Here is a 13692-nt window from a genome sequence, read left to right as displayed (position 1 = left end):
GTCCTGGGCCCCTCACCAAGGTTCCTCAGTCTTAATCTCAGAAGAGCAGCCCCTGCTGTGATATTCTCCATTCCCCAAGGGAGGCACCGTGCAGCCTCTGTGAATGGAATGATCGACCAGTTCAGTGCCAACTAGTGCTGAAGTCAGAGCTAGTTTTGTGCTGCAGGTTCACACTGATCAGGAACTGGGTTGGGACAGTCCCAAACTCATTTCAGGTAGAACCCAGAGACCCAGCAGAGAGAAGAGATTTTCACCCCAACGGTTTAGATTCAGTCCTTGCCCCCCTTACCCCGAGAAGCTGTGCTGATAACTGAGATGAATGGGGGAAACATTCCAATGAGATCTTATTGTATCTTAGCCAATGTGACGGGTAACACTTCCAAACAATATGGCTGCTGTATAATCGAACAACCTTATTGAAGATGGGTAGACTGAATACAACGGATCGGGCCAAAGCCCCTCCTCAATCACCTTTACTTGGACTATCAACCCACTCATCTCTGGGTTCAAGCCCCATTTCAGAGACTCGAGCCCATAATCCGGACTGATACTCCCAGTGCCAGTACTGAGGGAGTGCTGCACTGTCGGAGGTGCCGTCTTTCAGATGGGATGTTAAACCGTGTGCCCTCTGAGGTGGACATACAAGATCCCACGGCCACTCCTGGTAGAAGAGCAGGAGACTTCTCCCCGGTGGCCTGCGGCCAATATTTATCCCTCCAACCAACATCACTCAAAAACAGATTATCTTGTCATTTATCTCACAGCCGTTTGTGGGATCTTGCTGTGCGCAAATTGGCTGCCACGATTCCTACGTTACAACAGTGACTGCACTTCAAAAAGTACTTCATTGGCTGTGAAGTGCTTTGGCACGTCCTGAAGTGGTGAAAGGTGATATATAAATGCAAGTTCTTTCTTGGAGAAAATTGAATCAAATGACAATGAACTAAAGTAGGATGACATCATTGGTACTGTCATGATGCTCTAACTGATCAATCAGCCAATAAACAGAAGGCAGGCTGCATGTCATTTTACACAAATTTAAATAATGTGAGAATTTTAATTCAGATCCAAGCCATATATTTAATCAGGTCTAGACTGGAACTTATATATACATATGTTGAAAGAGTTTCTTGGTGCACAGAATATAATACATGCTTATATACAATATATACATTTATACATAGAGAACCATAAGAAACCCAATTCACCATATATAGATATAGGATAATAGACGTCTCGCTGTGAGTTAGCACATAACGCAGTCCAGCCGTTCTAAAGACATCATTAGCTTCAAAAACAAAGCTACAATCCTTTGACTGTCAGCAGAACCTTGGGATTGACTTTATGGCCTCAAACTCACTGGGGTCGAATTTAGAAATTAGGGGCACGAATTGGGGGGTTCAAGGCTCACAGGTCAGCCGATCACACCCGATTAACGACCCCACAAGATCCCGTCCGTAACGGCCTCCTCACCCCAATTCCCAGAATGTGCTTCTGTCACGTGAGGCTCCATCCCGGTCCCGGTGAGCTGTTTCTTACTCTTTCCGTTGAATATTTTAAGCGACACATGCCTTTAGCTTCCCATACTGTGACTCAGGGAGTCTCGTGGAGATACCGTGACTGGTGGGGGGAACAAAACGATCAAACTGAAAAAGGGTCTGAAGTTACACGGCCCCAGGTGACAGGTACAATGACTTTATTTGGTAGTAATTTACTTTGAGGCCCAGTTTATCTTTTGAGTGTTTTTTCTGATTCTGGGTTTGGTCTTTCACAAAGCCTCTAATAGACTGGGCATATCTCACAGAATCATACGGCACAGAAGGAGGCCATTCGGCCCATGCCGGCTCTTTGAAAGAGCTATCCAATTAGTCCCACTCCCCCCCTGCTCTTTCCCCGTACCCCTGCAAATTTTTCCTTTTCAAGTATTTATCCAATTCCCTTTTGAAAGTTATTATTGAATCTGCTTCCACCGCCCTTTCAGGCAGCGCATTCCAGATCAGAACAACTCATTGTGTAAAAAAATGTCTCCTCATCTCCCCTCTGTTGCTTTTGCCAATTACCTTAAATCTGTGTCCTCTGGTTACCGACCCTTCTGACACTGGAAACAGTTTCTCCTTATTTACTCTATCAAATCCCCTCATGATTTTGGACACCTCTATTAAATCTCCCCTTAACCTTCTCTGTTCTAAGGAGAACAATCCCAGCTTCTCCAGTCTCTCCACATAACTGAAGTCCCTCATCCTTGGTACCATTCTGGTAAATCTCCTCAGCACCCTCTCCAAGACCTTGACATCCTTCCTAAAGTGCGGTGCCCAGAATTGGACACAATACTCCATAAAAATATTGGAGATGCGGGGAAAAAAAACAAAGCTGTTTGACTGGGTGGGGCGGTTGGAGGCTCGAGGTCATGTGATGCAACCTCCAGGAATACGTCCAACCAGAATTGGCGACCCCACCCATCCCCCTTCCTCCCCCCTCCCCCACCACCCCAACCTTCTCTGAAACCTTCTCTCAGGTACTAGTATGCCCTTCGAAGGCCCAAATCTACAATCAGAAGCCCCAGCTGTACTGGGCTCAAAGACCCTCTTAATCAAAGTGCCCTCGAAAAGGCTCCCAGTTCATGGCTAGCTTTTCGAGAGCAGCCTCACCTTGACGGGAACACTTCCAGCGGGCAGCCAACGAGCGCACCCAAATCCTTTTCCTGCTCCCTTTATTTGCCAACGGGTGCCCATTAATCATCCCCTGCCCAATTCCCCTCACCTCCCACCATCTCGGAGCACATTCCAGGCATTGATCCCGCTCTGTGAAGAATTGCTTCCTGACATTAGTCCTGAACTTGCCTTTTAGTCGTTTCTACCTGTGTCCCTTTCGTCCCGCTGTCGTAGTTTAACAACGGCGACAGTAACTTGTATTTATAACCCATCTTTAACGGAGTAAAACGTCCCAATAAAAAAAAAAGACACCAAGCGTTGCAAGAAGAAGAGTTAGGGAAGGTGACTGATGGCATGTTGGGAAAGGCAGGTTCTGGGAGAGCTTCTATTGGGAGGGGTTTGGGAAGAGAGTTCTGGGGGAGGGGCAAGGCTGAAGCATCAAAGGGGGAGGGGATGAGGAAGTGGGGGAGGGGATGCAGAGGGCGGGGGGGTGGGCAGAGCGGAGGTCGAATGCCGTAGCACGAGGCTGGATGCGTTCACAGATGTAGGGAGCGGTGGGGCCATGGATTTGTAGACAAGGGCAGGGAATTTGAATTCAGTGCATTAAGGAACGGGGAGACAATGGGAGTTGCTAGGACAGGCGGTAAGAGGGGAGTGGGACGCAGTCTGGGATGGAATGTGGGTGGCAGAGCGTTAAGACGAGTTGCAGTTAGTGTAAGGTAGAACTTGAGAGGCAGGTGAGTGGAACATTGGAGACATTAACTGGACATTACACCCGATCCCATGGGTTTCCTGCCCAGCAAGTTTGGTTAAAATTACCCCCATTGAGTCTGGAGTTGACGAAGGAAAGGTTGAAGGTTTCAAACACGGCGGGAGGAACAGGCAATGGTGCGGAGATGGAAGTAGGTAGTCTTGGTGAATGTGGGTCAGGGTCAGAATGGACACTTGGATTACGCGATGCCAGGTGGACGCGGAGAAACTGTTTCCATTTGTGGGGGAGGCCAGAACAAGGGGGCATGAAGATAAGATCATCACTGACAGATCAAATGAAGAATTTAGGTGGAATTTCTTTACACAGAGGGTGGTGAGAATGTGGAACTCACTGTCACATGGAGTGGATGAAGCAGATAGAATTGATGCATTTAAGGGGAGGCTTGATCCATACATGAGGGAGAAGGAAATAGAGGGATACGGGGCGGGGGGGGGCAGGGTGGGAGGAGGTAATTAGAGTGGGAGGAAACTCGTGTGGAGCATAAACACCAGCATACACCAGTTGGGCCGAATGGCCTGTTTCTGTGCTGTAAATTCAATGTAAAAGATTCAGCCTTGATGAGCAGCTAAAGACGGGGGTGGAGTTGGAGGTCAGGGTTCGAAGTCTTTAGTGAGAGTCAAACAGGGTGGCTTCAGTTAGGTTGGAGAAAGTTCTGGCTCAGACACAACTTGATGTTGGACAAGCAGTAGATCAGCACCACGATGGTCGAAGGCGGTGGAGAAGATGTGTTGGGCCCAAGACCTCAGAGGAGAGATGGTGGAGGAGGGCGAGTGGTCAACCATGTCAAACGCCACGGAGAAGTCAAGGACGGCAAGGAGAGAAAGAATGGCACAGTCACCATCACAAAGGATGTCACCGGCGATCTTAACCCGGGCGGTGTTGGTGCTGTGGGGAGAGTGGACTGAAGGGATTTGATTGGTGCTGAGAGAGATGGGCCTGCAGCTGGATGGCAATGACATGTTCAATGATCAAGGATGAGAGAGATGGGACCGGTACTTAGAGTGTTGGAGCAGTCAGTGGTCTTTTTTTAAGAAAAGAGTGCTCTGGGTTAATCTATTTTATTCCACTAACCATCCTATATCTCAAAAAGTTCTTCTCTCATTGGCCTAAAGAGTCCAAGTATTTCTAGCCTTTCAGTTGAGAGTAAGGATCAGCCTTTTGGTTCTTCTCTGGACCATATCTTGGTCCTACAACCTTCACTGATGTTCTTATCCAACTCACTTTTCCTGCACTTCTGCCCTCGTCCTTCTCTTCCCTCTCAGAACAATGATAGGGTCCCCCTTGTCCTCACCTTCCAACCCACCAGCCTCCACATTCAACGTATCATCCTCCACCATTTCCACCACCTCCAGTGTGATCCCACCACCAAACACATCTTCCCCTCCCCTCCCCTTTCAGCATTCCGAAGGGACCACTCCCTCCCCGACACCCTGGTCCACTCTTCCATCACCCCCAACACCCGCTCCCCTCCCCACGGCACCTTCCCGTGCGAGCGCAGGAGATACAACACCTGCCCTTTCACCTCCTCCCTTCCCACCGTCCAGGGCTCCAAACACTCCTTCCAGGTGAAACAGTGACTTACTTGGACTTCTTTCAATTCACTATACTGTATCCGCTGCTCACAATGCGGTCTCCTCTACATTGGGGAGACCAAACGCAGGTTGGGTGATCGCTTTGCTGAACACCTCCGCTCTGTCCGCAAGTGTGACCCTGACCTGCCGGTCGCTTGCCATTTTAATTCCCCGTCTCACTCCCACTCTGACCTCGGCCTCTTACACTGTTCCAATGAAGCTCAACGGAAGCTCGAGGAACAGCTCCTCATCTTTCGATCAGGCACTTTACAACCTTCCGGACTCAACACTGATTTCAATAACTTCAGATCATAAACACTGCTCTCATTTTTTTTTTAGACAGCAGGTGCTGGTAATGGTTCTGCTGCTGCCATTTACAGCTCCTCTGGACCCATCTTTTGTTTCTTAACCTGTCCCATTCCCACCCCCTTTCCCTCGCACCATCATCCCTTTTGTCATTTAATCACACCTGCCCTCCCCCCATCACAGACCTTCCCTTTTGTTCTTTCCTCCCCCCCCACTTTCCCAGGCTCTGTATTTGCTTAAAAACTGTTTAATCTTTAACTTCTTCCAGTTCTGACGAAGGGTCATCGACCTGAAACGTTATCTCTGTTTCTTTCTCCACAGTTGCTGCCTGACTCACTGAACATTTCCAGCATTTCCTGTTTCTATTTCACTTTTACTGGAGTCAATCAACACTGCACTGGCGTTAACTGAGAAAGAAAATCCCTCTCGTCTCTCGTTCTGCTTATTATTCTTTCACAATCGTCCTTTGGGTCCTTAATTGCAGTCATATAATTTACTTGGTATCTACTCTCTCCACTCTGCTCATCCTTCCAGAGTCCTCTCCAAATTTGTCTTCTCTCCAATGACAATTTCAGCTGGGTGAGAACTTTGGGCTCTTAAGTCCTAGAATCCTCCTCGTCATTCTTCTCTGGAACCTTCTCTCACTTACTACTTATCCCTTTCGAAAGCCCCAGCTGTACTGGGATGAAAGACCCTGTTAATCAAAGTGCCCTCGAAAAGGCTCCCAGTTCATGGCTAGCTTTTCGAGAGCAGCCTCACCTTGACGGGAACACTTCCAGCGGGCAGCCAACGAGCGCACCCAAATCCTTTTCCTGCTCCCTTTTTTGCCAATGGGTGCCCATTAATCATCCCCTGCCCAATTCCCCTTTGCCACCCAAAGTCTCCACGGTCCACAGCTCACTCACAGGCCCAATCACAACGCAATAAAACTCAAGCCAAATAAGGGAGAGGGGAAGGAGCTGGGCATTTGAAGCAAACTGAGGAGTGGGAATTTCTGGCAACACACGCTCCCTAAATGATGTCTGCTCTGTGCATTCAATTGGTGAAAATGTTGAAAATTAAATTTTTACTTCACCGAATTTGAAAGGACTCCCTGGCAAGGGGTTTGTGAGAGAATCGTTGGAAATTAAAAAGGCAATGAAAAGTGTCCCTTGTATTAAAAGTAAACAGATAGCAGGGAGGGTGTCAGGAAAGGTTAACAGAAAAAATCATCGACAATTTAAAAAAAAAAGGTTTCGGTGCAGGTAAACAGCTGGATTACACCAACCACGTTGTATAAAAAAACCTGAAGATGATGAGAATCCTGTTAATTATCAAACACAGGTTTTCTATCCCTGAATATCAATTAATTTTTTTTTGATATAAAGTTTAAACGAGAGCAAACAGAATTTCTAAAGGATCTTTTTAACATTTGCCTTCAGCCCAGTTTCCACCTTCCTCTACTTGGAGATTGTGTCAAGTCAAGATCCTACACGTTTAATCGCTAAGTGTTAACGTTTAGGGGCTACCAGATGCTTCCGAAGGATGGGTGTTGGGTTCCTGGCTGCCTGGCGCCTCTGGGAGCCCGTTGAGGTCTGACTTGCTGGCGGCCTTCTCACCCCCTTCCAGCGAGGAGATGCCCCCGGTCCCTCCTCCTCCTCCTCCTCCTCCCCCGGCCTTGGGTTGGGTCGTGGTGGACCCGTTGCTGCCGCCGTCCGACTTGCCGAAGTTGAAGAGTTTGCCGGGGTTGAAAGACTTGGTGGGGGACTGGACCTTCTCCTTCTCCGCCGTGCCCTCCTTCCTCCCGTCCGCCGGCGACTTGAGGAACTTGAAGTTCAGGAAGCCCGGCAGCTTGCTCTCGCTGCTGGTCGGCGACTGAGGGGACTTGGCGCCGGCTGCGGTGACGGCGGAGCTGGCGGAGGAGCCGGTGACCCCCCCTCCTCCCGTCAGGAACTTGCCCTGCAGCGGGATTATCTGCTTCAACTTCATCACGTTGTTGGAGGCTAGCAGAGAGCTGGGCCGTTTCGGCTTCTCCGCGGGCTGGCCTGCTTTGGTTTTGCCGTGAGCTCTGCCGTGGGTGTGATCGGAGACCGTGGACCCAGCCTTCACCTCCTCCTTCCCCGCCTCTTTGTCTTTCCTGGACTGAAGGTTTTCCTTCTGCTCCTGCCTCTGTTTCTCCTCCTCCTCCCGCTGCCTCCTCTTCTGCTGCTGCTGGTAATGCTGTTGCGCCTGTCGCTCGTGTTTCTGCCCCCAAAACAAAAAGGTAAGAACATTGTTAAAAGGTTCCTTCCCTCAGGATAAGGGGCCGGCCAGTTAGGACTGAGACGAGGAAGAATTTCTTCACTCAGAGGGTTGTGAATCTTTGGAATTCTCTACCCAGTATCTGTGGGTGCTCAGTCGTTGAGTATATTCAAGGCTGAGATCGATGGATAGTTGGACACTAAGGGAATCAAGGGATATGGGGATCGGGCAGGAAAGTGGAGTTGAGGTTGAAGATCAGCCATGATCTGATTGAATGGCGGAGCAGGCTCGAGGGGCCGAATGGCCTACTCCTGCTCCTATCTCTTATGTTCCCGAGTTGGCTAAGCCCGTTAAAGGGATCTGCCAAAAAAAAATGGTCAACATATATATTTTTCTCTCTCTCTAAACAAAGGGCAGAAGGTTCAGTCCCCGTTTGATGCTGATTTACTTGATCTCAGCAAGGCTACGACAATCTGCTAACAAGCGGAAACTGGGACAGAAGTCAAGGATTTACCTTAAATGCCTCCCGCCGCTGATATTCCAGTTTCGCCATTTCCTCGGCAACCCAGGCCGGAATATCTGGGATCGAGATCTGGAGCAGGTACTTCAGGAGGAAAGCAAAGTGCTGCAAGAGACAAAACCAGTCACTGGGCAGTTCATCAAAGGGGTATATCCCACACCCCTCACTGTAACTCTCTGATATATCCCGCACCCCTCGCTGTAACACTCTCTGATATACCCCGCACCCCTCCCTGTAACACTCTCTGATATACCACGCACCCCTCCCTGTAACACTCTCTGATATACCCCGCACCCCTCCCTGTAACACTCTCTGATATACCCCGCACCCCTCCCTGTAACACTCTCTGATATACCCCGCACCCCTCGCTGTAACACTCTCTGATATACATCACACCCCTCGTACCCTCATTCCCTTACCTCTAGTATCACCACCCATGGGACCCTCACTCCGCCCCTTTTCCTCCGACCCCCGTTGCGCCCCCTTACCTCTGACCCCCTCTGCGCCCCCTTACCTCCGACCCCCGCTGCGCCCCCTTACCTCCGACCCCCACTGTGCCCCCTTATCTCTGACCCCCGCTGTGCCCCCTTACCTCCGACCCCCGCTGCGCCCCCTTACCTCCGACCCCCGCTGAGCCCCCTTACCTCCGACCCCGCTGTGCCCCCTTACCTCCAGTATCACCACAAGAACGATGGCCATCTCCGAGCTGAGCGATGGGAACAGTCTCTGCAGCTGTCCACACTGCCCAATCAGGTAGCAGTTGATGATGATTGCCAACACTCCAATCGCCTCCATCACATTCTGGGGGGAAAGAACGAGTAACCATGGTGACCAGAAACCCCAACCTCACTCTGTCCAGCACAAGGACAGCAAGACAGTAACGAGGGACAGGTCAGACAGCACAGATAATCTCACCTGAGGAATGACCCTCAGGCACAGCAGTTAAACACTGGGTATATTATAGAGAATAGCAGCCCCGTGTATATTATAGGGAATAGCAGCCCCTGGGTATATTATAGGGAATAGCAGCCCCGTGTATATTATAGGGAATATCAGCCCCGTGTATATTATAGGGTATAACAGTCCCCGTGTATATTATAGGGAATAGCAGCCCCGTGTATATTATAGGGAATAGCAGCCCCTGGGTATATTATAGGGAATAGCAGCCCCTGGGTATATTATAGGGAATAGCAGCCCCGTGTATATTATAGGGAATAGCAGCCCCGTGTATATTATAGGGAATAGCAGCCCCTGGGTATATTATAGGGAATAGCAGCCCCTGGGTATATTATGGGGAATAGCAGCCCCTGTGTATATTATGGGGAATAGCAGCCCCTGTGTGTTTTAGGGAATAGCAGCCCCGTGTATATTATAGGGAATAGCAGCCCCTGGGTATATTATAGGGAATAGCAGCCCCGTGTATATTATAGAGAATAGCAGCCCCGTGTATATTATAGGGAATAGCAGCCCCCGTGTATATTATAGGGAATAGCAGCCCCTGTGTATATTATAGGGAATAGCAGCCCCGTGTATATTATAGGGAATAGCAGCCCCTGGGTATATTATAGGGAATAGCAGCCCCTGGGTATATTATGGGGAATAGCAGCCCCTGTGTATATTATGGGGAATAGCAGCCCCTGTGTGTTTTAGGGAATAGCAGCCCCTGTGTATATTATAGAGAATAGCAGCCCCCGTGTATATTATAGGGTATATCAGCCCCCTGTATATTATAGGGAATAGCAGCTCCTGGGTATATTATAGGGAATAGCAGCCCCTGGGTATATTATAGGGAATAGCAGCCCCTGTGTGTTTTATAGAGAATAGCAGCCCCCGTGTATATTATAGGGTATATCAGCCCCCTGTATATTATAGGGAATAGCAGCCCCTGTGTATATTATAGAGAATAGCAGCCCCCGTGTATATTATAGGGTATATCAGCCCCCTGTATATTATAGGGAATAGCAGCCCCTGTGTATATTATAGAGAATAGCAGCCCCCGTGTATATTATAGGGTATATCAGCCCCCTGTATATTATAGGGAATAGCAGCCCCTGTGTATATTATAGAGAATAGCAGCCCCCGTGTATATTATAGGGTATATCAGCCCCCTGTGTATATTATGGGGAATAGCAGCCCCTGTGTGTTTTAGGGAATAGCAGCCCCTGTGTGTTTTAGGGAATAGCAGCCCCTGAGTGTTTTAGGGAATAGCTGCAGACTGTGAATATTTCCCTTACCTGCCACTGACCAATACTATCCACTCGCTGGCCGAAGGGTCTCTGTGAGCCAGTGCACAGTTTGAATGCATCACTGCGGATTTCTATGACGTTATTGATGAGGGCACACATCGCAGCCAGTGGGAACGCTGAGGAGAAGAGAACCACATACCCAAACTGAATAAACATCTCCTGGTAATCCTGGAAAGTGTCCTGGAAAAGAGAGGAAAGAAACTGTGTCAGAAGAAGAGGGAGGGAGAGATAGAGTGAAGGAAGTGGAGGGTTGGGAGGAGGGTGGAGGGAGGGAGAGAGGGAAGGAAAGAGAGAGAGAGGGAGAAAACAGGAGAGCGAGAAACAGCAAAGGAGGGAGAGATAGAGAGGAAGGGGGAAGGAGAGAGATAGAGGGAAGGAGAGAGAGTGGGAAACAGAATGAGAGATGGAGGGAGAGATGGAAAGAGGGAGAAACTTTGAATAAGCAAAGCTCTGCTTGTGGGCGTATTGTTTTACTGTCATTGAATGAACTCACCTAAAGCCGGCCAGCTAACATCTCTGTGAAGCGTTCTACATTAAAGATATATACACAAAGAAAGAAAAGACAGAACTTGCATTTATATAGCGCCTTTCACAACCGCAGGACGTCCCAAAGCGCTTTACAGCCAATTAAAAACTTTTCAAGTGTAGTCACTGTTGTAATGTAGGAAATGCTGCAGCCAATTTGTGCACAGCAAGATCCCACGAACAACAATGTGATAATTGACCAAGTAATCTGTTTTTTTAGTGATGTTGGTTGAGGGATAAATATTGGCCCCAGGAAACCGGGGAGAACTCCCCTGCTCTTCTTCGTAATAGTGGCCGTGGGATCTTTTACGTCCACCTGAGAGGGCAGACGGGACTTTGGTTTAACGTCTCATCCGAAGGATGGCACCTCCGACAGTGCAGCACTCCCTCAGTACTGGACTGGAGATATATATAAATATATAAATATATATGTACAAGTTGTTGTGGTTGCTGAGTATGAAAGTGGCAGGAAGTGGGAGAATAATGAAATTGGAAAGAGAATTGACAAAAAAATAGAAGGAAAATAAAGAGGTTTATGATCAGAGCGACCGTGGGTGAGATTTTCAGCTTCCCAGCTCAGGGGGTTCAGCGCTGTCGTAGATCTCCCCCCATTGCTGCCTCGCTGAGATCAGCAAACAGCACGGACCGGGGATTGAAACTGGAGCTTCCTGGTTCAAGGACTCGAATCAGTCGGCAATTCTGCAGGTTCCCTCCGTATTACAGAGGGGAGACGTGCACTTTCCTGCAAACATCCAGCACAGAGGACACGGCAGCAACTGCTCTCACCAGCAGAGGGTGCAAGGAGGGTGCTCCAGCACTGACTGTGTGTATAACAGGACCGAGTGTCCCAGCACTGACTGTGTGTATAACAGGACCGAGTGTCCCAGCACTGACTGTGTGTATAACAGGACCGAGTGTCCCAGCACTGACTGTGTGTATAACAGGACTGAGTGTCCCAGCACTGACTGTGTGTGTAACAGGACTGAGTGTCCCAGCACTGACTGTGTGTATAACAGGACTGAGTGTCCCAGCACTGACTGTGTGTATAACAGGACTGAGTGTCCCAGCACCGACTGTGTGTACAACAGGACCGAGTGTCCCAGCACTGAGTGAGTGTATAACAGGACTGAGTGTCCGAGCACTGACCTCATAGTTGTGCATGCAGCTCTCAATTTCTCCTTGAGTGAGAGGAACATCGTCATAATCCTCCGGTGGGTCCATCCAGGACAGTCTGTTGGTGACGGTCTCAATGTTCTCCTCTTCCTCCGAGGTCTTGTCTTTCCTCCTGTGCCTCAACGTGACGCTCAGCTCCTTCCCGTCCTCTCCACCGTCACCGTAATTTTCCTCAATGTTCACATCGTGCTCACACAACTCAAAGACCAATCCTCCCTCGGCTCCTCTCTCCACCAGCATGGGGCTCCCTTCCTCCATCAGCATTCCTTGCAAGATCCCCTCCATCTCACAGCTCCTCACCTCCTTGTTCACTTTCTGCCCGCTCCCAGCGAAGCTCACTTTCTTCGAGAGGCGCATTCCACAGTCCAGGATGCCATCTTCATCTCTGTCTTCTTCGTTCTGCTCTTCCTCTTCCTCGGGCGCCCCGCAGGCCCCGTTCTCACACTTACTTTCCCGTTTCTCTTTGCACTGGTTCGGGTCTCGCTCCCCTTCCCCCAGAATCTCACCAGCCTCCTTGACCCTGTCAGGCGAGGGTTTGAACAAGTTCTGCAGCATCCTCGCCATCGCTCGAAGGGTGAGGTGTCCTTGCTTATATTTCTCGTAGAAAAGGGGCTGGAGGACCTCCTTCATGTTCTGGAGAATCTGTCTGGTTATTAAAAGTGTCGCCAACATCTGTCAGCAGAAAGATGAAAAGAGACGGGTAAATAAACAACTGGTGAAGCAGCTCACAGACAACGCTCTCCAACTCATTCACTCAAAATATTTCTTCCCCCCTCAGCGGTTGACAACTTAAACCCAGCCTCCCGCTCTCAACAATGGGTATCAAAGGACAGAGACCTGTAATACACACAGTCAGTGCTGGGACACTCAGTCCTGTTATACACACAGTCAGTGCGGGGACACTCAGTCCTGTTATACACACAGTCAGTGCTGGGACACTCAGTCCTGTTACACACACAGTCAGTGCTGGGACACTCGGTCCTGTTATACACACAGTCAGTGCTGGGACACTCAGTCCAGTTATACACACAGTCAGTGCTGGGACACTCAGTCCTGTTATACACACAGTCAGTGCTGGGACACTCAGTCCTGTTACACACACAGTCAGTGCGGGGACACTCAGTCCTGTTACACACACAGTCAGTGCTGGGACACTCAGTCCTGTTACACACACAGTCAGTGCTGGGACACTCAGTCCTGTTATACACACAGTCAGTGCTGGGACACTCAGTCCTGTTACACACACAGTCAGTGCTGGGACACTCAGTCCTGTTATACACAGAGTCAGTGCTGGGACACTCAGTCCTGTTACACACACAGTCAGTGCTGGGACACTCGGTCCTGTTATACACACAGTCAGTGCTGGGACACTCAGTCCTGTTACACACACAGTCAGTGCTGGGACACTCAGTCCTGTTATACACACAGTCAGTGCTGGGACACTCAGTCCTGTTATACACACAGTCAGTGCTGGGACACTCAGTCCTGTTACACACACAGTCAGTGCTGGGACACTCAGTCCTGTTATACACACAGTCAGTGCTGGGACACTCAGTCCTGTTATACACACAGTCAGTGCTGGGACACTCAGTCCTGTTACACACACAGTCAGTGCTGGGACACTCAGTCCTGTTATACACACAGTCAGTGCTGGGACACTCAGTCCTGTTATACACACAGTCAGTGCTGGGACACTCAGTCCTGTTAT

At 49.4% G+C, this 13692-nt stretch overlaps 1 protein-coding gene across 3 annotated transcripts in view; it reads right to left on the bottom strand.

Annotated features, from left to right (window-relative positions):
- Positions 1–5523: 5523 nt before the first annotated feature.
- The window catches only part of ano8b (anoctamin 8b), a 69514-nt gene continuing 61345 nt past the window's right edge, over positions 5524–13692 (bottom strand). For all 3 annotated transcript variants that reach the window (XM_067968552.1, XM_067968554.1, XM_067968553.1), the window contains 5 exons: positions 11958–12656; positions 10275–10466; positions 8710–8841; positions 8035–8145; positions 5524–7523 (listed from right to left, as the gene is read on the bottom strand). In XM_067968552.1, the coding sequence (XP_067824653.1) occupies positions 6798–7523; positions 8035–8145; positions 8710–8841; positions 10275–10466; positions 11958–12656 (1860 nt within the window). In that variant the 3' untranslated portion in view covers positions 5524–6797. The remainder of the gene's footprint in view (positions 7524–8034; positions 8146–8709; positions 8842–10274; positions 10467–11957; positions 12657–13692) is intronic.

The sequence above is a fragment of the Heptranchias perlo genome, chromosome 29 (assembly GCF_035084215.1).
Source record: "Heptranchias perlo isolate sHepPer1 chromosome 29, sHepPer1.hap1, whole genome shotgun sequence".
Classification (NCBI taxonomy): Eukaryota; Metazoa; Chordata; class Chondrichthyes; order Hexanchiformes; family Hexanchidae; genus Heptranchias; species Heptranchias perlo.
The sequence above is the reverse complement of the archived record's forward strand: the minus strand, read 5'-3'. Positions and strand labels throughout refer to the sequence as shown.